General features: G+C 37.3%; 1 protein-coding gene across 1 annotated transcript in view; it reads right to left on the reverse strand.

Moving 5' to 3' along the window:
- The window catches only part of EYS (eyes shut homolog), a 1,042,686-nt gene that overhangs the window by 671,052 nt on the left and 345,937 nt on the right, over positions 1-25,697 (reverse strand). Inside the window, exon 16 of the mRNA XM_068937477.1 lies at positions 18,102-18,206. Coding sequence (XP_068793578.1) covers positions 18,102-18,206 — 105 coding nt within the window. The remainder of the gene's footprint in view (positions 1-18,101; positions 18,207-25,697) is intronic.

A 25,697-nucleotide genomic window follows, 5' to 3' on the forward strand; every position in this document is an offset into this window, starting at 1 on the left:
CTGCCCAGTAACGTGTTCCCAATCTGTATGTATCCATTTGTTTATGACTGCCAAAGAGGACACTTGTCGTCATTCGACAGAATCTTCTTTCTTTTCCAGACCATTACTGCAGTTTTTGTCTGCATCTCTCCTAAGTTGGTTTCTTCGTCAAATATAATCACAGTATTAACTATTCTATCATCCCTGTCGCTGATGAAAATCATTGACTATTGGGGGGCCCAGAACACTGCAATGAAACCCTTTTACGCACTGTAGTGAATCACTAATCCCTTTCTTCTGATTTTTTTTTTTTTGTTCAGTGAGTTATGTACCATTTAGTAGTAGTTTCACTGAGATCATGTTCCCTTGGTTTGCTTATAAAAATGCCAATGCACTCAGAATATATAGATCATCTACTTCTTCCTTATCCTAAAGGTTTATTACCTGTTGAGAACAGAAACTTCACTCGTTTCACAGTCTTTGCTCTTGAGAAATTCATGTTACTTAGTAACTGATTTTTGTCTTTTTGTTACCTTTTAAGTACTTAAAAGTAGTTCATCTTTATATTTACTCTAGTTTTCTTTTTCCAAGAATTCAAGTTAAACCTGACAGTTCTATAATTCACCGTTTCCTCTCTGCTCTTTTCTACCTTTCTGTTATTTCACTTATACACCAGCCAGCAGCTCTGAAATTGCTCCAAATAGCTTCTAAATAAAACAGTTGAAGTTGTGGCCAGAGCTGAAAGTATGTACGTTTATCTAAGCACTTTCTAGACTGTGTTTTCCTTCTTATAGTTTAAGATCTTAATTTAGTCAGCAGTTGACTTTTTTACTAAAGACAGAAAGAGAAATGATATTGAAAACTTCTTGGCATCACCTATCAATATCTTTCTCTCTCTGTTAGACAGTAGACCGGTACTTTATTTGATCTCTTATAAAGAATTGTCTAAATATTAATTTAGATTTTCCCCCATTATATTTTTTCCAGGATACTTCACCTCTCCTTAGATATAGAGTAAAACAGCAGAGCAGGAGTTCATTATCTAGAAAGTTCTTTTAAAGATATGCTTTCAAAAATTTTGCTTCTAGTGATCTTCAGAATTTCTTTGTAGAACTCTGCTCTTTCTGTCACTTTCTCTCCCCTTTGCACTTTCCTCCCAGAAAGATGCATTTCTTTCCACCAGTGAGGGCTACTGAATATATTCACTTTCCTCTCTCTTATCAGCCTGACTTGAATGACGAATTCTACTGCTATGGACAATTTGGACCTTAAGCCATATAATTAATAAGTAGATGTAATAGAACTCTTGATCTAAAATGTTTTTCTTTCAACCCCCCCCCCCCCACACACACACAAAAAAGGGACACAAAAGCCCAATGCAGCTTCCAAAATTCTAGGCACTTTTTTGTTATTTCCAGTAAAGATAGATTAGACCTACAGAAAAAAAAAGGATTAAGTATCAACGGAGGTGTATTCTACCCATCTTACAGAAATACAGCAGACAACTTCCAGCTATAACAGCAGAAGTTTGATTACTGTAGCACAGCAGGTAACTGTAGATGCTTGATTATTTACACTAAGAAGCCACAGAATAAGTTTTTGTTCTGACTGTGTTTGCCTTCTCAGAAAGTGTCAAACTATATCTTATCATTTCCTGATATGATGCATTAGAACAGGACCTAGTGCTATTTTACAACTGCAAAATACTATAGCCACAGAAGAAAATAAAAAGAAAAACCTTATGAAATAATAACAACTTTTCATTCTCATTTTATCAGAAGGACTGCAAAGAGCCCAGTTTTGTGGCTTTTTTTGGAAGGGCATTGAGATAAAGTAAGAAAGTGAAGGGTATCCCAGTACATACCTTGTTTCTTATCATCAAGAGGTAATTTATTACCCTTTCCTAGCTAATCTCTTCTATTAACTTATATGCAAAAACTAAGACATTTCTATATTTCCTGATACATAATGGAAAGATGAGACTAAGAAATTGTCTAATAGCAGTAGTTTTTATTTTTCTATATCATTTTATGTTGAACCAAGTCAGAGATCAGTTTAGGCCAGTGGCATTTTGGAAACAAAAAAAACCATAATAATCGTTCATAGGACTAGATTAGTAATCTAGAACTAAAAAAAAATATCCTGTGGCTCAAATGTATCTAGTTTAGTTAGAAAATAAATAACCCCTTGATTCTCTTACAGTACCCCTAGCCAGATTAACTCCAGTTAAAATGATGGTACTTCACCAGCAAGAAAGGAGAAGCGGAGCTACATCTCTTCTTAAAAGAGAGACTCTACTTAAAAGAGAGACAAATGAGGAAAGAAAAAGTCCTCAAAGATTTTTTCCAAAATGGTCATTTACTAAGAGCATATTTCTTAGAGGATATATATCTATATATTTCTCGTTGATGTTTTGTTGGTAGATTATTCAGGAATATTCCTGCCTATGCAGAATAACAAAAAACAACTCCTCCATCTCCTTCCTTCCTTTCTTTTTCACTGCTGCTATAGGTAACAATCATGATTTAACAGAAGAAATAGATGGCTTCTTTTTGAGTTCTTTCCTATTTTAATAGGGTTCTTTGGCGCTACTTTTTAATAGCATTGATTTATAATTGCTTGCTGGAATTACTTAATTTTACTGATGTATCTTCTAGAGCCAACACCCACTCATTTTTGATAGCCTTTTAACTTAATGTGTACCACCATCAAAAACTTTGTCTTTTGTGTCTACTGTGCTGATCTATTTTGCTGAAAATAAGAAGGAGAATTTCATATGAAAAGAATTAAAATCTAATGAGGGGAAATATCTCTTCTCTCACTCCTCAGTAGAGAACACAATTAATTCAAAACAACACTTCTTTAAAAACAGTCATGGAGATTGATGGAGAAACTTCCTTTTTTTTGTCTTCAAAGCATATATTTATTTGATAGGTCTATACAATTTCCCAACACTTAATATTTCTTAGTAGAAGAAATTTCTGTAGAAACCCAGTATATGCAATGAACTACATGTTTTCATACACAAGTAATTAATAATAATATAAAAAATATTAGTAGTTAACATGTATTTTCCAACTTTAAGTAATTACACAAAATTTAGTTCATCTTGACATCTCTGTGAAAAAGCTCAGTGAAACACGAAGGTTCCAGTAAAATCAGCGCAAGCCGTGGGCAGCATTGTTATCCTGCATCAGTCATGTCTCAGAGAGATTGCCTGTCTTAAAATTCATATGACAAGAATGAGAGAACAGAACGACCTGCCCCCCATAGTGTGATCTGACATCCAATTAAATAAAGAACTCTCCAGTGTAATATTCTTATTTTAGAGACAAATTAGATCTGCTACAGGAAATCAGTTCAATGACTTCATTTAAAAGAGAATGGCTTCTGAAGTGCAACATAAAGTTGAGTAGATTCTGGAAGTCCACTCTTCCCATTGACTGGACAGATGCTGACCAGAACGAATATTACAAAATTCAAATACAATATTTCCTAGAGACTGTAACCATTTCTAAAGAAAAATGTAGGAAGATAAATAAATAAAAACAAAAAGACAGCAGCCTGCTCTTTATGTACACAGATGGTATTCACAGTGTTAGGGTATGCAGATACTACAGAACTGAAGTTTTAGAGTTGAACTATTTGTTAGAATTTGCTGATAAGCAACCTGCCTGACAAAGAGAGCAGCACACATGCATGACCGTTAATCCATCATATATTCTCTAGAGTATGTTTTGTAATATCAAAGACTCAATGTAATTCTAAGCTCCATGTTTGACCTTTCATTTCTCATCAGAGAGGAACAACATATGACACCAGAAAGGCTGGGGAAAAAAAATAAAAAGCTCCTAGTAACAGATAAGTAGAAAAAAATGATGAGTGATTAAAGAAGATAAAGTACCAGCTACAGACTTCGCTGAAGGATTGGCTAGACAAATCCGTTAGCAGACAACTTCAAGACTTTTATACAAGACTTTAATGCAATCAGAGCTATAGAAAAAGAAAACTGAGCAAAATTTAAATTATTTTTCAGTATATTGCAGGACCAGAAGTGCAAGATTAGTTGAACAATGAGTTGTTGAATGAGGAAGTTATTTTAGAGAAGGGTAGGAAAGCGTAAAGACAGAACAAAACCATAGATGAAAAACTAAATGAGTGTATAGAAATGCCAAAAGGAAAAGGAAAAGTAAAAATGCCATCCAATATAAGATGTGCTAATGCTGCTAAAAAAAGCGGCAATAGAACAAAGACATTCTGGGTTTGTCCATGTAAATACACTCCAGAAAAACAATTTAAATCAGAAATTGCCAAACAACACAGCAGACACAGTTCCAGAATCCTTAGATTCCTGATAGAATTCGAATATATTTTGTCATGTGTGTTGGACAAATTACATATTAATAATACTCCTACTTACCAATAATAGTGGCTTTGGAGTAGACAATTGTTATACATATATACCACATATATAAAATTTATATTTAGTAGACATAGCATGTTCACTCTGGTAATAACAGGCAAAACACCAACTACCATGCTTTGATTATCAGTTTAACTGTTCTATAAATAGCATGATTTTAAAATTTCAAATATCTACGTCTGTCCTCTGGAAAACGGTACCTAAAAAGACATTTGCTTTGCATTTCTATTATCAGAAACAGAAAAAGACATAGAGGCTGTATCAACGTGAAGGACTGGACAGAGCAATATGCAGCCTAAAAGCCAAGCATCAAGATAAAGAAGTTAAATAAAAAAATGACTGAGGACTATGGGCATGACTCTTGCTGTGTGTTTACTCCTCCTTCCCCTGTCTCACGCACATATGTACATTTATGTATATATATTTTTTCTTGGTAAGGCAAAAATACAAGAGCTCCAGCTTACAGACAGATGCTTCAGTTCTCCTCAATATTACAGACTGTAATGTGTGCTGTACCCATTACTGGCTTCACTGTCCCTTCAGGAATTGTTTTGCCTAGCTGTTCTGTGGAGCATTGGTCAAGGTAGGTTCTGCAAGGTATAGTAAATCAGGGTTCTATAGAATAAAAATACCCTTAATATTATTTTTGATCATACATTTATCTTTGTCTGGCTAGTTATACCTGACAACGTAGAAAGGAAATGAGAACTTAATATTTCTCTGTCCTCTGTTGGCCTAGAGCTCGCTTATGTGACAGAAATAAAAATTTCCCTTTACTTGCCCTTGTATGGTGACTACAGACAGGCAGACTTAAGCTTAATAATGCATTTAGTTTAATTTAGACTTTTGTTTTTTAAACAACTCAGTAACTTCTGTCTCAGCTTCTCCTTCTCAGAAATGAGGAACAGACTTTCATCATCTCTAAGGTGCCCAGATGATAAGCTAAAAACTGTAAAAATATTGAAGATGCAAAGTTTAGTGGAATGTAAGTGCTACTTTAACATTTAATTTTAAAATAAAATCCACGGCTACACAATCAATGTGCAAACGCAGTTACTCTCTGCAGTCTAACAAGTGTATTGGTGTCAGCATGAGAGTGGTAAAATATGAAAAAGCCTTAATATAAAATTTGTAATTATCTGTAATTTCTATAGCGCACAATACTTTCTAGATTAGTTCTGCATAGTGAAAGTTCTAACAAATAGCTTGAGTGCTCTTCTTTCTTCTCTTAGAGATGCATGAGTATCTTTACTTTCTCCTTTTGTTTCTCCCTCATGACAATATTTTAAATAACCGCCTATATCTTTATAAATGTAGTCAGTTGGCCATGCAGTTAATTTTGCATACTTATGCTTCCACTTAGCATTACTTATGATTTGTCAATGCTGGCTTCATTCTAAAAACACAAATGACAATGAAATGGTCTATCTTCTACAAAAAACTATAGCTATAATGACGTCAGTGCCTGCCTTCGATAAAAGGATACACAGTGAAGAATAGGTGTATGACCGATCCAATTTTTAGGGTACATTCATCAGTAGCTCACTGTCATGCTTTTTGTTTTTTCAGTGGAAGACTGAATGGAGTTTGTTTAATATTGGACTATGTAATCCAACATTTCACAGAAGGAATGCATAAATATATTAATTTCTATAGAAAACATTGCAGGGCAGAAATCTGTAGCTTCTACGACTCAGATTCTTCTTGTTCAAAGAGAGTATATGAATACATACAGAAGCTGATATTTCTCAGCTGTTGTGAAAGGGAATGAAATAACTTTCTAGAGTTGATTCATTTTTTTACCTGCTTGAGTATTAAACTACTTATGGGAGGCAGGATGCTGTCAGATCTTATTAATTGACCATTATTTGTGAATGGGCTCAATATTATCAGCGAGAGATCTTTAAATACGGTAACATACTATATTAACGGACCAGACAATAAGAAAAATACAGAGAAACCAGCTATAAGAAGCAGCAAATGAAAAATAAGCAATTGTTTGGGAGTTAAATCCTTTATAGCAGAGTATGAATTTGGTCAGTTCTGAAATACAGCTAGGAAGGATTTAATAAGTCTTTAACATAACTATTTAAAATTGGCCATTTCCATTTCATTCTGAGAGATGAATAGACTCAAGCTGAGAGCTGTCACAGAGATATTTCTTGATCTGGGGGATTTGTAATGGGATATTGCAATATCTCTCAAGAGATCGCTGTTGTGTGTCTGCTTTTGTTAACAGTAATTCAATGTCCTATTATCCACTTTGAAAATAAATAACATTGTTTCTATTAGAAAAATGTCAAATTTTAAAAAGTCATTGCAGTTAGGGTTGTAGAATTTAATTATTATTTTGGATGAACAGTTAATCAATAGAAATATTTTTCTTTACTTTTTTGCCTCATAAATGACACAGCATATTTTTGGAAAAAAGGGAGGAAGCCAGTCATTTTTTCTTTTTCTATGACAAGCAAATTTCAGTTACCACTATCACGAAGCACCATACTGATAAAGATAAGAACATAGGAAAAAAATGGAATTATAAAAGAGAAAGTAACTTAGTAACATTTGGCCATTAGACCGAAGAAGTTCAGTTCCTTTCATGACAGTGAGAAACTTGCCATCTGCTACCTTAATCATATTTGCTTTCTCTTTCTTTATCACAGTCTCCCTTACCACTAAACCCGTATAAGAGACCTTTTTACTAACTTTTCAAAGTATTTTGCTCTTCTCATTTTGCCCTCTCTTGGCTTCTCATTTCCTATTTTCATCACAATGCTTCCAGCTTCTGTATTTTTCCTTCTCCTGCACTTGCCTCCATGCTTCCTTATGCTGCCTAGTATGTGCTGCTATATAATGAACGATTTGCAAATGCTATCATGTGAATTTTCTTCTTCCTTATCCTTTTACTTCTTATCTTTTGTAGAAACTGTAATTAAAAGGTGTATGTTTCAAAAATATTTTTGATAATCGCGAGTCTTGTTTTGTCGCTTTTAAATTTCTCAAAGCTATACAATTTTCAGGCTTTGAGGCAGAAAGCTCATTAAATCATTATTTGTGTAAGACAAATCAAACAATGAAAACTCACTGACGTAGAAATAGCACATCTTTGTTTACGCTCATACATCTATGTCCACTTTCTAACATATCATAAAGGTTAGGTTTAAAGATTAAAATCTTCCTGTGCTTCTAGGAACAATATAAAAAAAGGGAAAGTAGTTCTCAGTGTGTTATGGAATATGACACATACTTTGAATATACAGTGTTTGTACCATTACATGACTACTGCAAAAGTGACTTGTTGCATTCTTCTTGCCAGTACTTTTGTTCACATAAGCGTAGAGATACAGATTTTCCTTTGCATTGAATGTGTATATATAAAGGTTTATATAACAACTTAAAATATATTTGAAAAATTAAAACAGAAATATGAGAATTTAAGGTATTACAGCTTAAAACAACTTGTATTGCATTGTCTTGTTCTTCTAGGGAAATTGGTAATGAATGTAGGTAGAGGTAAATATATTTTGCAATTGGATTTACAGAAATTAGATATACTAAAATAGTTAAGTACCTTTTCTCTATATAATTTAAAAGCAAAAGAATGTTGCATTACAAAACCATTAGAATACTTCTCTCTTTGGAAGGGAAACATAGACAAACTGATGTCTTTCTACTGCCTTGACATTTACAATTTTTCAGTTTGTAAGCAGTGATTTCACTGCAATTCCCTACAACTGACTGAACTGAATATGTAAATAAGAAAAACTCAAGTTTTGGTGGAATCATTTTACACAAGTTTGTGTATTCTAAAAAAAAAAAAAAAAAGTGCAGCCTATAAAAAAGTTTATTCAGCCTATCTAGCTTTCTTTTAGCAGATGTACAACCAGTCACTTCATCCTTTGAATTGCTTTTAAAGAACTATATGATTTTTTAAAGTGAAACCATGAATTAAGTTTGCGAACAATATAGTTATTTAGCAAGTACAATAAAATCAGGATAATCTACTGTGATAATAAAATCACCTGAAAGGACATATGATGACATTCTGTACATATGTGTTTGTATATATAAATATATGTGTGTGTGTGTGTGTGTGTGTGTGCGCGCACGCGCGCATATATGTCTATACATACACATGCATACACACATATGAGAGACAGAAGGAGATACAATGAAGACATCATCATCCAACTTACAGATTGTGTACAAATAGCACCAATGGCACCATCCATATACAAACAAACTTTTTAATACATGTATTTATTCTTACTAGGCAAGTGTAGCATTTAAATTGAGTAACAAAGCCACAAACAACTCATCTTCTCCCTTTCCAAGATTATTTTGAATATATTGTAGTTTACTACTTCTTTTATTACTCCTGTCAGAAATCTAGCTGTAGTTAATATATCTATCAAGAATATCTAGCTTTTTATGAACCACACTTGAGTATAATATAGCTTTTTCAAATGATAGTTTTTATGAAGTTAAATGCAATTAGCAAAACAAAAAAAAAATCCACTGAGAGAGAGAATTTAAACTGAGAAACATAAAGGACAATAAGGAATCCTTCAAGAAATTTCAGTAGATGCTTAAAAAACTTCAAACCTACAATTAAAGCATACATCTAGACAAGAGAGTCTTAAAAATAAATGTAGAACAGGGTAAGACTGGATAATTTCATATAAATTAATATCACTTAGAAACTGGCAGCTGCAGAATAATGATAAAGGAACTTAAGTAAAAGTAGAAATCTGTAACAAAAGACGGAGATGTAAGGAAGTGCAGCAGAAGATAAATAGAGCCTATCTGATCTTTGGTTGGGCGGAATTCCCAATCCTGGCTCATTTTTCTGGGTGTTTCCTTTCTGAGGAGAAACAGGTTATAGACTCCTTTTAAATCATTACTTGCTTAACTCCAAACAGTGAATAATAGTCACTATTTTTTTTCCTTAACAAAACAGTGACAAAGAAAGAGGAATAAGATATTGAAGGTAAGTTTAAGCAACTAGTTTCACATTTTCAGGATCCAAGCCTGCTGGCCAGCATGGAGGGTTGCTCTTTGCTGACAGGTCTGGCTAAGCAAAGTCGTTTGTTCTTTGTTGTTCTAGGTCCCCAGATAGGACATTTTTTCTTAACCTAGGCCTCAGCTTCCATCTGTCGGTCTCCTAAGCTGAGGCTGGGACTGATCAGCATCCTTCTATTGTATTCCTGTGTCTCACTTAATATAGTCTGAGGTTTTTGCTGAAGCATACACAACATTCCAGCAACCACCTCCATACAGTAATGTCTGAGCGTCACAATGACACAATTATTTATTCAACGTGTTATGTAATACACCTTAAAAAGCTAAACTAAATGAACCTCTCTCATTGTACTGGACTTAAACAGCACGATTAAAGTAAACGTTACAGGGTAGGAGAGAAGGACACGTTAATCGTAACGCTGCAGAGTGAAAAAGCAAGGAATGGCCTTGTGATTCTTCTTTCTACTGCCTCATTTTGCAAATACTTCAGATTTTTTTTTTCTTTTTTATACAAGAAGTTTCTCACAGCTTGTGCCAATGTTAAGTGTTACCTTCTTCTGCTAAGTCCATGCCTTTTTTGACTAAAATATACATGATATAATAAATGAGGTCTTCAACTAATTTTATAAAGGCTTCAATGAGAAAGTGAAAAGAACAATCAAACCTTCATCAGTAGTAAATGGCTAGACTTTGATATTCTCAGTGAGGAACCCCATCAGTAGAAAAATAACAGAATGTACCCAGATTCTCAAAACCGCAGAAGAATTAATTACTAGAGATACTGAAGAAAGGTCCAGCACATAATTGCTAAGGAGAAATATATTTAGCAGTTCAGCAGATCAGCTACAAGTATGAGGAAGAACTCTTAGGAAGGACCCCTAGTGATGTTCCCTCTGTTTTTCCTAACCGAAAGGGTACTACTTTTGCAAAGTAGGATGTAAGATATGTGGCAGGTCCTGGGGAGCCACCTCCATTATCTGTGCTTCTGAGGCAGCTCTGACCATTAGCGACCTCAGCCCACTCCTCAGGAGAAGAGGTAAACACTGATGTCTCATGGATATAGCTGCACATAGACGCTTCAACATAAAGACTTTGCAAGAGAGATAAGATGCTGAACATATTAACCTCCATTTCCCTAAAATGTTGAGTCCACCTACCAACCGTATTCAAGCTGTCTTATACTTTTTCCTCTATATGAATGCTCACAGCATCTTCTGTAAGTGGTAGACTGCTGTACATCATTTCTACAGCTGATGGGGCTGACTTGTTTAGAAAGAATGCTATGCCAGTAGAAGTAAGGATTTCAGAGAATATTAGAGGTAAAAAAAAAAAAAAAAGGCTTGGCTTCCGAATTGTATAAATGAACTGTTAAGTTGGAGCAAGAAATTAAAAATGAGAATTTTAAACTACATATCAGGAAAATCTTTTAGGTAAGCTGTGCAACAGTTTCATATGGAAAGTGTTAGACCCTCCTCCTTAGATACCTTTGAAATTAAACCAAAGAAACCATCACTGCAAATCCTGTATCAGCAGTGATTGCACAACAGCAGCATGAAGGACTGAAAGATTTTTTAAATATTTCCCATCTGTAAACTCAATGATTCATTTTATTTTTGCAGTCATAGCATGCAACAGTGTTTTTCTAAAGCCTCTTCCTCGAGTAAAAACTTTCATATATAAGCTTCTACCTCATAATAAGGGATGCCAGAAAGGTTTGAAAGAAAGTATAGTCTTATTTCATGGTACAGTAAACTTTACAACAGAACCCACCAATAAGGAAGAATTTGATTTACACTTTTTCTTTTGAGAGTTTACTCTTAATCAGAACTTCTCTTCCTTTGATTCGAGGTATTAGGCTGAACAAAAATTGATTCTAAATTGAATCCATCAAACCAAGCATCTCAACTGACAGGATTTTCTGCTTGGAAATCAGTCTCTTCTTTAGCAATCATGTTAATCATGCAGTAATCCCACTGAAAAAAGAAATATTTATGTATTCAGCTGGGTGTAGCAGGAATAATATGCCAGCAAGGCATAAATGGGAATAGAAAAGAAGCTGTGTAATAGATTTAAGGTTTTCCAAACACAAAAATGTGAGATTGCCATACTGGTCAGTCCGAGGGCACATCTAGCCGGAACTCTGTCAGAGTGGCAAAAAGAAAGGCTATTTTGAGCAAGCATATGAGCCCAGGCACTTCCAGCTGTCTGTTCTCTTCATAAATTCAGCATCAAGAGGTACTGCATTACAATTATCAGAGGACCTTTCAGTATCTGCTTACAGCCTTGTTGTTTGTGAATTAGTCTAATCCCTTACCAAACCTTCTCATTAAGATTATCTAGACGCACAACTTTGTGGCAAAAAACTTAGAAAAGTCCTATTATCTGTTAAAAGAAGTACTCTCTTATGTGTTTTCATCCAATCTCTTCATTTAGTGCCATCTTGCTTCTTGCATATTGGCGAACAGTTCTGCATTCAGCTTAGTCACTGCTTTCATGATTTTTAAGCCTCATCACTCTCCCTCATTCTTTTCTTCTACAAACATTAAGAGTCCCTGCTTTTTCATAAGGCAGCTGCTCCCTTTCCTTGATCATTTTTGTTGCCTTTTTCAGTACCTTCTATAACTTCTAGATTAACATTTCCTTAAATATCAACCAGATAACTTCTCCCCAAGAAATAACTTTTAAACTGTGACTCCTCACTTACTCCTCAAGCTGTACGTCTTCAGCTTTCCATTTCAGGGCAAATTTCCAGATGACAGATTATTGTTGTAATTGTTACTTTTTTAATATACATCTACAGTAATTACTTTTAACTTTGTTTTTTCCCTTGTTAAAATTCAGTATGAGAAGCTGCTTCCTAGCAGAAGACTAAATTAATACACGGGGAAAAATTTAACATTTGAGAAGTTCTTTTGAATATTCATACAAATTCTAGCTTTTGAAAAGCACTGTATATAAACAAACTCTTACATTGCATTCAGTTACAAAGTTCATTGATAAAAAGCAACACTCCAATGAAGATTATAGAAAACTTTCGGATATGGTCCAAATACTTGCAGTCTTAAAGACTGTGCTGTGCACATAGGCACAAGAAATTCAGTTCAAATTCAACACAAAGTGTTGTGTTTGCAAAGTGGACATAAAATGGGGCAAAGATTCCTTATTTAGTCATAGAATTATAACATAGTTTATGTTGGAAGGGACCTTTCAGGGCCATCTAGCCACGCACTGAAAGCAAAACCAACCAGATCAGGTTGCTTAGAGAAGTGTCTAGTCAAGGTTTGCACATCTATCTCTAGGGATAGAGATTCCACAAGCTTTGTAGACAATCTGTTTCAATGATTCAGCATTTCCAAAGTGCAATACTTTTCCTAATATCTAATCAGAGTTTTCCTGTGTTCCAACTTGTGTCCTTGCCACTTGCCCTACCACCATTTTCACCTTTGAGAAGAGTCTGGCTCCACCTTCTCTGTATTTTCCTGTGAGGTAGCTTACTCCAGTAAAATCTTCCCTTAGCCTTTTCTTCAGGCTGAAGAGACACAGTTCCCTCAGCCTCTCCTTTTACATCAGGTACTCCAGCCCCCCAACATTTTTGCAACCCTTTGCTGGGCTTGCTCTATTATGGCAATGTCCTTCTGCTAATGGGGAACTCAAATCTAGACACGGTCCTCAAGATGCAGTTTCACAAGTCCTGAGTAGAAAAATGTTCATCATCTCAACTTGTTGCCTGCTCTCAGCAGTCCAGGATGTTTCTTTGCTACAAGGGCACATTGCTGGCTCAAGTTCAACTTGTTGAAAAGCAAGACCCCTAGATCCTTTTCTGCAATGCTGCTTTCCAGCCAGTTGGCCCCTAGCCCATACTGGTGCATGGGGTTATTCCTCCTCAGATGCTTGGCATTTCTGTTTATTGGACTCCATCAGATTCCTGTCAGTCCATCTCTTCAGCCTGTCAAAGCCCCTCTGAATAGCAACCCTAATCTTGAGTATTTTGACTATTCCCCCCAGTTCTGTATCATCTGCAGATTTCCTGAGAACATAACCTGCCATTGTCCAAGTCATTAATGTCTTCATTAATGTCCATTTTAGCCTCAGTATTAACTCCTCAGGAAAGTCACTAGTCACAGATTGCCAATTAGCCTTTGTACTGCTGATCATAAATCCTTCAAGCACAGTAGTCCAGCCAATTTTCTGGAATACCTTTTTATCTTTTCCATGTCCTTTGTCACTACATGTACAGCATCATTCAGCAACAGGCCCATGTTTTCCTCAGTGTTCCTTTTGCTACCAATGTACTTGAAGAAGACCTTCCTGTCCTCCATATTTTTTGATCATTTCGGTCCCAGCTGAGCTTTAGCTTTCCCAACTCCATCTGTGCATGTTTGGGCACATCTTTATATTCCTCTCAGGTAGCTCACCCTTCTTTCCACCTTTCAGTACTTCCCTTTTGCATTCAAACTCAGTCAGGAGTTCCCTGCTCAACCAGGACGGCCTTCTGCCACATCTGCTCAACTTTCTGCACCTTGGAATGGACCATTCATGTGTTTCAGGAAGGCTGTCCCGGGCTCCTTTGCCCTCCAGGGCAATCTTCCATAGGATCCTACTAAGCAGATCTCTCCACAAAGCCAGTTCTCCTGAAGTTCAGAATTGTGATTCTGCTGTTTGTCACTTCTCACAGGTTTTTAAACTCCACCTCACAGACACTGTGGCTAAAGTTGCCATTCACCTTCATGTCTTTGACCAGTTTTTCCTTGTTTGTGAGCCACAAGTCAAGGAGAGCATCATCCCTACTCAGGTGGTCAATTAGTACATTAAGAAATTGTCATCAACACTCCAGAAATCTCGTGGGTTGCCTGTGCCAAGCCCTGTTATACTTCCAGCAGATACTTTGATGGCTGAAGTCTCCCATGAATACCAGGGCCTGTGACCATGAGACTTCTTTAAGCCGTCTAAAGAAGGCTTCACTGACTTCATCTTGATCAGGTGGTCTGTGGCAGATACCTACCACAACATCACCTGTGTTGATCCTTCCTCTGATCTTTACCCATAACTTCAAGTGGCTCATCTTCTGCTCCAAAGCAAAGCTCAGCACATCTTAGCCACTCCTTTGTTTAGAGTGAACCCCCTCTTCCTCACCTTCTCAGTTTGTCTTTCCTAAAGAGTCAATATTTTTCCACTGCAGTACTCCAGCAGTGTGGGTTATCCCACCATGTCACTCTAAACCCCATGAGGTCACTGCTGTGCAACTCTACATAGACTTCTAATTCCTCCCGTTTGTATTGCATGCTCCTTGCATTTGTGCGTAAGCACTTAAGAGGGACCCCCACTGTCGTGCTGCTTTCACAAGTGTAAGAGCCTCCCCCACCATTCTGTTCCCTAGACAATTCCTCATTGCCCCCACGTCTTCACTTATCTTCAGATTATGGCAGTCCTCCTGTGGCGTATATAGTTTAAAAACTTCTTCACTCAGTTAGCAAGGCCATCAAAAAACCAAAGCTCTTACCCCACTTTGTCAGATGGGTCACATCTCTCACCAACAGTCTTTGTCCTTCAAAAAGGGTCCTGTGGTAATAAAAGCCAAAGCTCTGTCTCCAGCACCAGCCATGCAGCCAGATGTTGACCTGCATGACGTATCAAAGCTGCCTGAGCCTTTGCCTTTTACTTGAAAGCACTGAGGAGAACACTATATGCCTCACCCCAGGCCCTCCTCCCTTTACTGCACAGCTCTGTAGCCACTTTTTGGGTTGTTCCACATCTGCCTTGGTAGCACTGTGGGTTCCCATTCAGATGGGCAACAATAACTCTGAAGGCCAGATGAACCTCGGCAGTCTCTCTAAAGCATCCAAGATCCAAGCCCCTGAAAAGCATCAAACCTTCCAGATATCAAGAAAGGCAGACAAGCTCCTCCATCCCCAGCAGAGGGAAATCTTTGCTATCACACTCCACTTCCACTTGGTATGGACGCTTGGTTCAGGCTTAGCAGGCTCTAAAGCCTCCTCTGACTGCTCTGTTTCATTCTCATCTATTCTCATGACACTATGCCTGTTCTGTAAGTGCAGATGTGCAGGCAAAGAAGGAATTTTCTTCGGTTGATAGAGTTATAAATTTCCAGCATCCCCCATCTTGAGGGTCTGCATCCACCACTCCTTTGAGCAGAATCTCTAGTTATCCATCCTTCCTTCCTTCTACCACATGGCTCAGGCTCTAGCCTCTGCACAGTATCTGCAGGGACACTGCTGACCTCCTGGATTCATCCTCCATGATGACGTGAAGTCTGCTCATCTTCTTTGCAAGTGAGGCCACCTGCATCCCCAGCCCAAGGAAGAGGCACCAGGCACCTCCTGCGGCCTGAGACCTGCACGACAACATCCTCCCTCAGGAGTTATGCCTAGGTCAAGGCTTCTGATGTGCCTAGGGTAGTTGCTCCTGCTGATACTAGAGACCTTGCTTTGTGGTACATCAACATCATTAATTCATGGTTTCAAGTCTCACCCAGTCTTGAGCACAGCTTCTAGTATCCTGTTGCAATGATTATCAAGCTTCCATTTTCTGCACTCTAAGGACTGTCTTCCTACCTATTAGATTTATATCTGCTCCCCATTCACCAGACGAGTAGGTGTTTGACACTCCCTGATTAGCAGTCAGTTGAAGAGGGTATGTATAGGCATTCCCTAAAAAGAAAACAGCTGACAGAAGCAAAAGCCTCCAGAAGCTGCCCCTGACCCACAGCAGCAGCCCATCAGATGTTCCTCAAAAAGGAAGATTTCAGAAAATACTTCCTGCAGTTCCCTGAAGAAGCCTGGAAACTGCTGTCATAAGTGCTAGATCTCTGTTAGCTGTTCTGTTTTCTATGCTCACAGTCCTTATGATATATGATTATATTATTTATTTTATTTTACTTAGATAATACCTTGCTTTCTTTTTTTCAAATCCAGTACGTGCATGCCTGACCTCATAACTTCTTAGATTAACTACTGTTTAAATCATTTATTTTCATTCTGCATTTTGTAGATGTATTAATTCTTCCCAAAGACTACATCTAAGAAGTGTTCAAAGTTATTAATACAAAATAGGTATCATCTGAGAATTCACATATGTATTTCTTACATCATTTCAATAATCATTTCATGCATATGATCTCATTGTTTCAGTACTGTAAAGCAGGCAGATGTTTTCATGGTTATTGTTGTGTTTGTGACCGCACACAATAAAATACTCTCTAACAAAGTAAGGTGTGACATTTTGTTTATCCACCATAGAAAGAGTAATGAAATATAGTCACAGGTTTTGCATTTTAAAAAGTAAAAATAACCTGAGGTATCAACATATAGGAACTTGGTATTAACAAATTAACCATAGTAATAAGAAAAGCTGTTGACAAAACTGAGATATTCTACATCCTGAAAGGCTAACGAGGGACTTGAAGGTTTTTATAAGAGGTTTGTATGTGCACATATTTGTATGTGTCTCTGAGTATGTGCATGTGTGATACATACAAACATACACACACAGACACACACAGATACACACACACAAACTTCTATATATACTAATATCCACATATGTTTATGTATATGTTCATACTATTATTATGCATATACACTACCATTTAGTAGCAGTGCTGGCTATGAGTGTTACTTCTACACTTGACACTTCAATACCTTTCAAGCTATTTATACATTAGAGTAGAAACACCTTACATATATTGTTAAATCTCTTACATAAAAATAGATATAATTTTTTACAGGAACACAGTATTTTAACCACTTGCTTTTTGTGCCTATTATAAGCAAATATTTCTGTCCAAATATAAGCTTGATCATTTTACTATTACAGTATATTTTGCTAACTTAACATGGTAGAACAAGATTTAATGCAATGCAAGTGACCTAACAGGATGAAAAAACTGCAAATGAGAAAGTACTATCATCTCATTATGTTTTAGTTCATACTTTCCAATCAGATGATGACTAGTCAATCTACAATAAAGATAGCAAGAAAAATGTTATATTAAAAGATATTACAGTCCAATATTTAGAAGCTGGCCTACAGCACCAATCCAGCTCTGTACAGAAAAAAAAAAACACACAGAAGCACATAAGTTTGTATATTTATAAGATGCTGTATCTATGCCATATGAAGACCGAAAAATAAGTTGACCTGATATTATTGATGACTTCAATTCAATTATTACTAGTTTTTCTAAAGTTCTTCAGTGCAAGTAACCCTACATCTACAGTGTAAATTCTCCCTTTTTTTCCTTCAATATATCATAAGAAATTTCAAAAATCTTTTTTGCAAGTATAAAAGGAAACAAAATTATTCTATATTTACATAAAGCAACCAGAAAATTAACTTTTGTAAAGATTTAGAAATGCAAAAATTCCTCTGAATTAGGAATTCTGAAGTGAATCGTTCTGGCAGTTTTGTTTGATTTCTACAACTCTTTATTCATCAATTTGCAAGGTAGGTCTTCTGGCACCTGACTTATGTTTTGGAAACAAATCCTGATGACACGTAACAATTGTATAGTACATTTAAAGACTACCTGCTCAATCCTTTTCTCTTTTTTATGCAAAATAAATCTATCTACCCAGATGCAAACATATGAAAAACCATTTGTACTTCTTTCATGAATACCACATAACATTTTTCACCTAAATATCACTTGACTTCTTACCTGGAAAACAGCTACAGTAAAATTCACCAATCAAATCATGGCAATGGCCTCCATTTTTGCAGGGCTTGAAGGTACATTCATCAATGTCCGTGGAACAGTTTTTGTCTGACAGGAAAAAAAAAGGAAACATTAAAACCATAAATCATGTTAGATTTGGGAAAACAGAAAAGCTACTTCACAGTACAAGTGACAACTGCATAATTTAACCTTTCCAGGTTGGAAATACTATTTTATTTATGCTTGACAGGTTTAAAACGAGAGGTTTTCATAGATCAGAGCTGATAGTTAACAAATTAAATATTTCAAAGGGATAAGTATGAGTATGTACAAATATATTCTTTGTGTATTCTAGTATTACATCTCAGCACTCTAATTACTAAATTATATGCCACATTATAAAAATGCTTTTAGATATTCAAAAACCTAGTAACAAATACAAGAAAAATAGTTGTCAAAGTGGCTTCCACGCTTAGATGAATAAAGCCACTTCTTAGAAGTCAACAGAAAACTCAGAAATTCAATCAACTCTCTTTATTTTTCCACTTTTAAAGAGATTTAATTGAAATTCAAATTAATAACAAACCCAAACCAACAATAATATAGCAGAATATATAAAGAGAACATTTTGAAGACTATAATAGATGGCTTATGAAAACAATGAACTCATCAGATATACCACAAAAAATCTACAGTCCCTCATCCATCTGTTGTGCACTGCATTAATTTAGAGCAACCTCTAGCCTGCTATAAATTATACTAGCATCTTTCTATTCCAAAATTGATCCCAACTCAAAGGACAACTATACAGGTAAAGAGCTACAGTGAATAAGAGAAGCTACTCCATTGACAGAGATGGGAAAACTATAGCTATCACTGACATGAGCAAGTAAAATGTAGGTTAGGATTCTATTCAAAAAGTGATGGAAGGATCCTTGTATCACTCAGATTGGATATACTAGATAGGTAATGCCTCCCAGGATTCTCAATCTGAGGAGCTACTGAAAAATTTAATCCAATGACTAGTATCATATGCTACAATCTCTGTAGGAACTATGCTACAATCTCTGTAGGAACTATTTATGCTCTTAGGAACAACTTAAGAAGATTGCAAAGGACTACGAAACTGTAGGAGGTAGGAATTAAAGGATCAGGTGGTGTTTCTGGGGTCCTCCTTGGAGGATCAGAGCTCAGACAATGGAAAATTCATTCCAAAGATAAATGTATGGCTGGCAGATGGTGCCACCAGATGGTTTTGTCTTCTGTTACTATCAAGTGATGTTCTCTGAGCTAACCAGTAAAAGCGGAATCTACATCAAAAAAAAAAAAAAAAATCGAAGAGCAGGAAAGAAAGTGATGAGAAAACAGAGGAAGATTAAAAAAAAGAAACCTGTTTTTTTTTTTTGTCTAAACTAATTATTTAGAAAAGGCTTTAAGGGGAAGCTCATAGAAGTCCGTCGATAAGGAAAATTATAGTATCTAGATAGACAGTTAAAAACTATGCAGGATATGTTGTACACTCACAGAGAAAATAACATAGGCAATATGGTGTATTTAATGGTTCACTACAGATCACAAATCTAACAAAAGTAATTGGACAAAAACTTAGATTTTTTTAATAAATAAAAAAAAAAATAGCAGAACCATTAAGAATATAGGATGTGGAGTGATAGGGATTTTTAACAATCCAAACATTACTGTGGAAAAGAATCATGATATAGAGAACTCAGCAAGACCTTTGAATAAGGGAAAAATGAAATTTGCTGCTTTCTTAAAGTATATCAGGTTAAACTATCCTTCTGTGCGAGAAAGACACAGGGTATTAGCTATGACCAGCTTAGCACTTCACGGTTTTCAAATAGCAGGAAAATGAGCAACTAACAAAAAAAAAATAGGCTCAACATAACCTAAGAAGCACAGCATAAGCATGTGCACATAACATCAAAACAGCAAAGGCCCTGAATAAGATGCAACTATAACAAGATGTGCAGGGTAATGACAAATGATGCTGTAAGTACTTCAGCATTAACAGGAAAATGAAGGAAAGGTACGGTTGCTATTCAGTGCCGAAGGATGACTACTGACAATGGTAATCATGCCAAACTGTTCAATGCTTCTTTTGCTTCAATCATCACTAAAAAGGTCAACTGCAAGCATAGAGTTCTCATAATTAATACCTATGATAAAAGGATAAAACTTCAGTGTTGAATTGAGACGACAGGTGGGAGAATCTTCAAATGAGTTAGATGTTCAGATTGGTTGGCCTGATGAACTTCACCCTTGGGTACTTAGAAAGTTGACTAATAAAAGCTCAGTAGTTTTCTTCGTGAACTTGTGCAGCGATATATCTCAGGAAGACTTAAGTATATAACTCAGGAAGACTTAAGTATTTCCAACCATGTTTTCCAGAGTCCTGCACTTGTGCTTTAATCACAACGTGAACTTTTTGGGAGAATATTGCTTTTCGGTTTTGATTTGATAAGGGCCTCACAGCAACCTAAAATATTTTTTTCTATTGAAAAATAAGCCTCCTCATTTTAAATGATTAAGTTCTTATTTATCTAAAGTAACTTAAATACATAGTCATGCCGAGAAAGATATTCATACATGTTCTAAATACATTATACTATGCATGATAACTGGCATCACTACTGAAAAAAAAATTATATCTAAAATAAAGGGGATAAACTGAAATATGAAAATAATCTCATAAAACCTCCAGTAGAGCAATGATAAAGTAAATCCCATATAAATTAATTAAATTTTTGATTGAAAAATTAACATATCTTTTTCTGAGATGGTTCTAACTGTTACTATTCACTATTACTATACTTTTAACAAATCATGCTTAGTATTTGCAGATGAGGTATCGGAGAAATGTGTCATTTGCTTTCTTACAAAAAAGATACTTCGGTTAATTTCTAGCTGACTGGAAAAACATTGCTATTGACCCATAATTGATTTGTTTTTCTTTCATGTAATTCAATATTTTTTTGTGCATCATTTTATCAAAAATTTTACTTAATGTAATTTACAGCATGATGAAACTAGACTTTTCTGCACGCCACTAATCTTTTCTCCCAGTCTGTGTTCTAACTTGAGTTCATCCCTGGGGAAGCAGGTATACTTGAGCGTTCAGCAGGATGATAAATATTCTTTAATAACTATAGAAATACATATTGAACACATTTTCACATATGAATAAATCCTGTTTATTTTAGGAAATGTTTAGTTTGTATAACTAGTTGTTGGAAGCCTGCTCTAGGCAACCAGCCTTCTGGAGAGCCTTTGAAATGCAGTGTGGCAGGGGGAACATCAGCCTTGGGCCGGCAGTGAGTCGGAGCTGCTGGCCAAGGGCCAGTGGAACGATCCAGTCCCTGTTAAGTCTCCTGTTTCCAGATTTTAGGGTGGTTTGAAAAAGGCTCAGCATACATGACTGACTTGAAAGATGAGCAAGCACCACTATAGTTCTGACACTAATTCTTCCTTTTGAATCACTGAGGACAGAATTAGAGATGGTTCATGTGGAACAGAAGATGAAGTAAGGCAATGGTTTTAAACTGTGCAGTGGTTCTGACATTAAATAAAAACATCCAAAACCTGCCTAAAATAGAGCAGCTGTTGCAGGGTCACTGACAACAAACCTTAGAAAACCTTAGAGAACAAACACACTGGAAAAAACTTTTGAAAGCACCAAAAAAAAAAAAAGGCATTACCCTTTTCGAGTTACCTCATGATGGAATGAGTTGAGCTAGTGGACACTGCATAGCCTTTTAAAATCTCGTTTTACAAATGCTCAGTGTTGCAGGGACCACTTGTTCACCCACAACAGCTGCTACAGGATTCCCACAACTCATAGTATGAGACATACCAGAAAAAAATATATAGATTTTATCTTTAGGAAGTATATTAGAAAGGCTAGAAAGTTTATTTATACTGCTATGTAAAGCCTATAGACTTGTTTAAACCAACATATGACTGATGGTATATTTTGACTGTTGGTACATACTGTCTCATGATAATCATGAACTAGAGATAGTCAAAGCCTAAAACAAGGACTGTGCTGCATCTATGTTATAAAACAAGACAAAGAACTGATACGGCCCATGATCGAAATGAGGAAGTCAGATTAAGCATCTCATGCATATAAATTACAACAAAATTAAGTGCTAAATCCTACAGCAACCTGATGGAAACATAACAATTACTCTTAACTGTGGTATGACCGGTGGATATATGTAATGAGTAGAATAAATAATACATTTCCTGTATTATAAATATTAGTGCTATTCAGGGGCCCGTTAATAAAGAAAATAGTCAGTAGCTAATACCTCACAAAATTAGCTCCTCCATCTGTATCACTGGTAAATTCCATACCAACCTCCCTGACTTCATATTTGATTCAATGCATCTTCAAGTACTTAAGGTAGTAAAGGTGTAATAGTATTCAATATTAAAAATCCCTAGTTGCCATATCTTCAGTTTCTGAAAATGCCTAGAATTACCAGAAATCAGATGTGTTGAGTAGGCCTTCTTCTAATTTCTAAGCCTTGCCAGATCTGAGAATATGGACAGCCTCTGCCTATCTCAACTGCCAGATGTTCACGAAACCCCTCTCATTTCCCAACCTGAACAAAATGTGTTGAGGCAACGAGGCGGCAGTGCCGCCATCTGTCCGTCTGTCCCGTAGCTCTCCATACTATGGGATTACTCCAGTGAGCCGGTGTATGTCGACTCCCACAAGAGGGCATTTGAGAGCAAGCTTTGACATAACACAGAGATAAAAGCTTTTCCTTGTCTTCCCCTTTATTTGACCAGCGTGCTGAGAGTACAGGAAACTCGAGGCACCAGCTGCCAAAGCTCCCAGAGCTAAGGCACTTCTGATTTTAACAACAGAGACTTCACACGGTAGCAGTAGCTGCAGGCAAGTCCCTGCTACTCCCAGGACGCTTGGGTTGTTCTTGCGTTACTGCTGGCTTGCTGGCTTCCTCCATCGAGCGAGAGCGGCCCTCGCACCCAGGCCTGCCCAGGCTGCACGGCGGCGGCACTGCCGTAGCTCGCGGTGGAGGAAAGAGTCCCTCCAGCTTGGTGGGGCTCCCCTCCCGCTGCCTGCAGCAGCTGGGGCCGCTCAAACAGGCAACTTTGTCCTTCCCATCTAGCACAGCCTTTCTAACACACCCTGTGTTCATGGGACATGCACAAACACCCCCAGGAGTTACTGCATCCGTCACAGCGCTAGCACACTGCAAGACAAGCAAACGTCTAGGCCTAATACAGCTTTTGAACAGGTTTTCGGATGCCGAAGCTAGACTTAGTTTAGAAATGCCATTTAACAGAGTAGGTAAACCAAAATGCATTTGAAAAAATAAAAAAAAAAAAAGAAAAAGACCATCTCTATACACTTACAGGACTTTTCCAAATTTCATTTCCTTCATGAAGTCTCCTCAGAGGACTTGGAGACATGGTCCACGGGGAGTCCCCAGATCAGCTGAGGAGCCTTCTAACTTGTGCTTTGTCAGAGCTAACTGTTGTAGCCCAGGAAATAGGGCTTTGGCCGTTACCCGCAGGAGGCCGCAGGCTGGGCGCTGCCATGGCCGTGCAGGGGCTCAGGGCTGGCCGCGGCCTGAGCTGGGCTGCGCTGGGCTGAGCGCCTGCGCCGCGGCCCAGGGCCTGCTGCCTGCCCTGCTCCAGCTCCAGCTCCAGCCCCAGCCCCAGCCCCAGCCCCAGCCCCAGCCCCAGCTCCAGCCCCAGCCCCAGCCCCAGCTCCAGCCCCAGCTCCAGATGCAGCTCCAGATGCAGCTCCAGCCCCAGCTCCAGCCCCAGCTCCAGCTCCAGCTCCAGCTCCAGCTCCAGCTCCAGCTCCAGCCCCAGCTCTGGGCTGGGCCCCTCTGGGGAGGGGGTGACCTCTGGGGAGGTTGTTTGCTGGCAGTCCCTGCCTGGCAAACAATAGCCCTTTGTGTGCGTGGGGTGGGGGCGGGGCGGCTGCCACACTGCCCGAGGGGGAGGTGGGCTGCGGTGGGGGAGATGTATAAAGAGAAACCCCAGCGCACCCCAAGACTGAGGAGGAAGAAACCTTCACTGTGAACATCCTATTCCTCTTGAGAAAGCCTGCAGGATGCAGGTGACTGATGCATAAACACCCACTACTTCCTCAGAAGTTTGAAACTATTGACCCTCGGAGGGACAGGACCATTGGCAGGGTAAGCATAACACCAGGAAAAAGAGGTAGACATTAGTAAACTCTCTTGTATAACAACTTTGACTATATTGTTAATGGGGCTTTTCTGTATTAATTACATAATATGAATTACTTGGCTGCTTAAACAATAACTAGACTAATAATAAATTCTTGTATGTATGTATGGTATGTTTCCTTTTGCATTTAAAAAGATTTTGAGTGTAACAGTCATTTTGGCAAAATCCTCCAGGGATGTTTATACCAGAAGTATGTGGAACACAAATAGTACCATAGCTGAACGGTCAAACAAAATTCAACCAGCTGCATGATACTGAAGTCTTAAGTAAATCCTATATCAAATCAAAATATTACTAGATATCATTCTTTTATCATTGTTTCTTTTTCTTGGAAGATACAAGCTCAAATATTCAGTATTTGGCATCAGCAACTTTTTTTTTTTTTCTTGAGAGGATGAAGCAGTTGTTGCAAGGCCTGTAGAGAGTGAACTTGATATCCACAGTGCTTGTGCATATACTCTCCAAAGAGCATGAGCACAGATGAAAGTATTCAATATAATTAGCCAGACCCTTTTCCCCTATTCCAGTTTGGCCATTTTTTGTCAGATCAAGTCAATCACTGCACTAGCTGATTTATTTCCCTGTGGGAGCTCTCCTGTTTCAGAAAAAAGCCAATATGAAGTGAGATCAATAGCGCACGAATTGTGAAAACCCCCTCACACAGAGGAAAAAAGGCAGAAAATGGAGCTTTTAAAAATGTAGTATTATCCGGTCATATGAACACTTCTATGACTTCAACTTGGGCCTCAAGGTATCCATTAAAATCTGCCCATAAGTCACTGGTACTCCATTTTTTTGTTGACAGAGCCTGACTCCTTTCTGTCTTGAAATGGCTTATCTGGAAACAGAACTTCAAGGAAAAGACATATGCTTGGCAAAATGTTTGCCCCAGTGTGACTCTGGGATAAAGTATTCCTCCTAAGGAGAACATACCCTGCTCCAGGCTGCTCTGGTGAGACCCACAATTCAGTTTATACTTTCAGATTCTGTAATGTGGATCCCATCATATCCCAACGGAGGATAGCTGTATTTTCAACGGAACAGCTTTTCCTGCAGTCCTTAATTAAAACTGGCTTTTGGGGGCCTACTACAGATTTTTCCATTTTGATCCCTGCAATATATCAGTAAGAATTTTTTAAAGTTCATTCTTTTAAAAGTCTATTAAAGATGTTCCTGTTAATATGAACAAATACGTGGTGATCACCTCCATTATTTTCATCATTAACACAAAATAGACATGCACTATATAAGCTTATGACAGTAAAGCCAGATATCAAAGAAAAAATAAAAGGAGAATACAATCTTATAGAAAATGGAGCACATCTCAGTTTTGCAAAACTGAAC

The sequence above is a fragment of the Struthio camelus genome, chromosome 3 (genome assembly GCF_040807025.1).
Source record: "Struthio camelus isolate bStrCam1 chromosome 3, bStrCam1.hap1, whole genome shotgun sequence".
Lineage (NCBI taxonomy): Eukaryota > Metazoa > Chordata > Aves > Struthioniformes > Struthionidae > Struthio > Struthio camelus.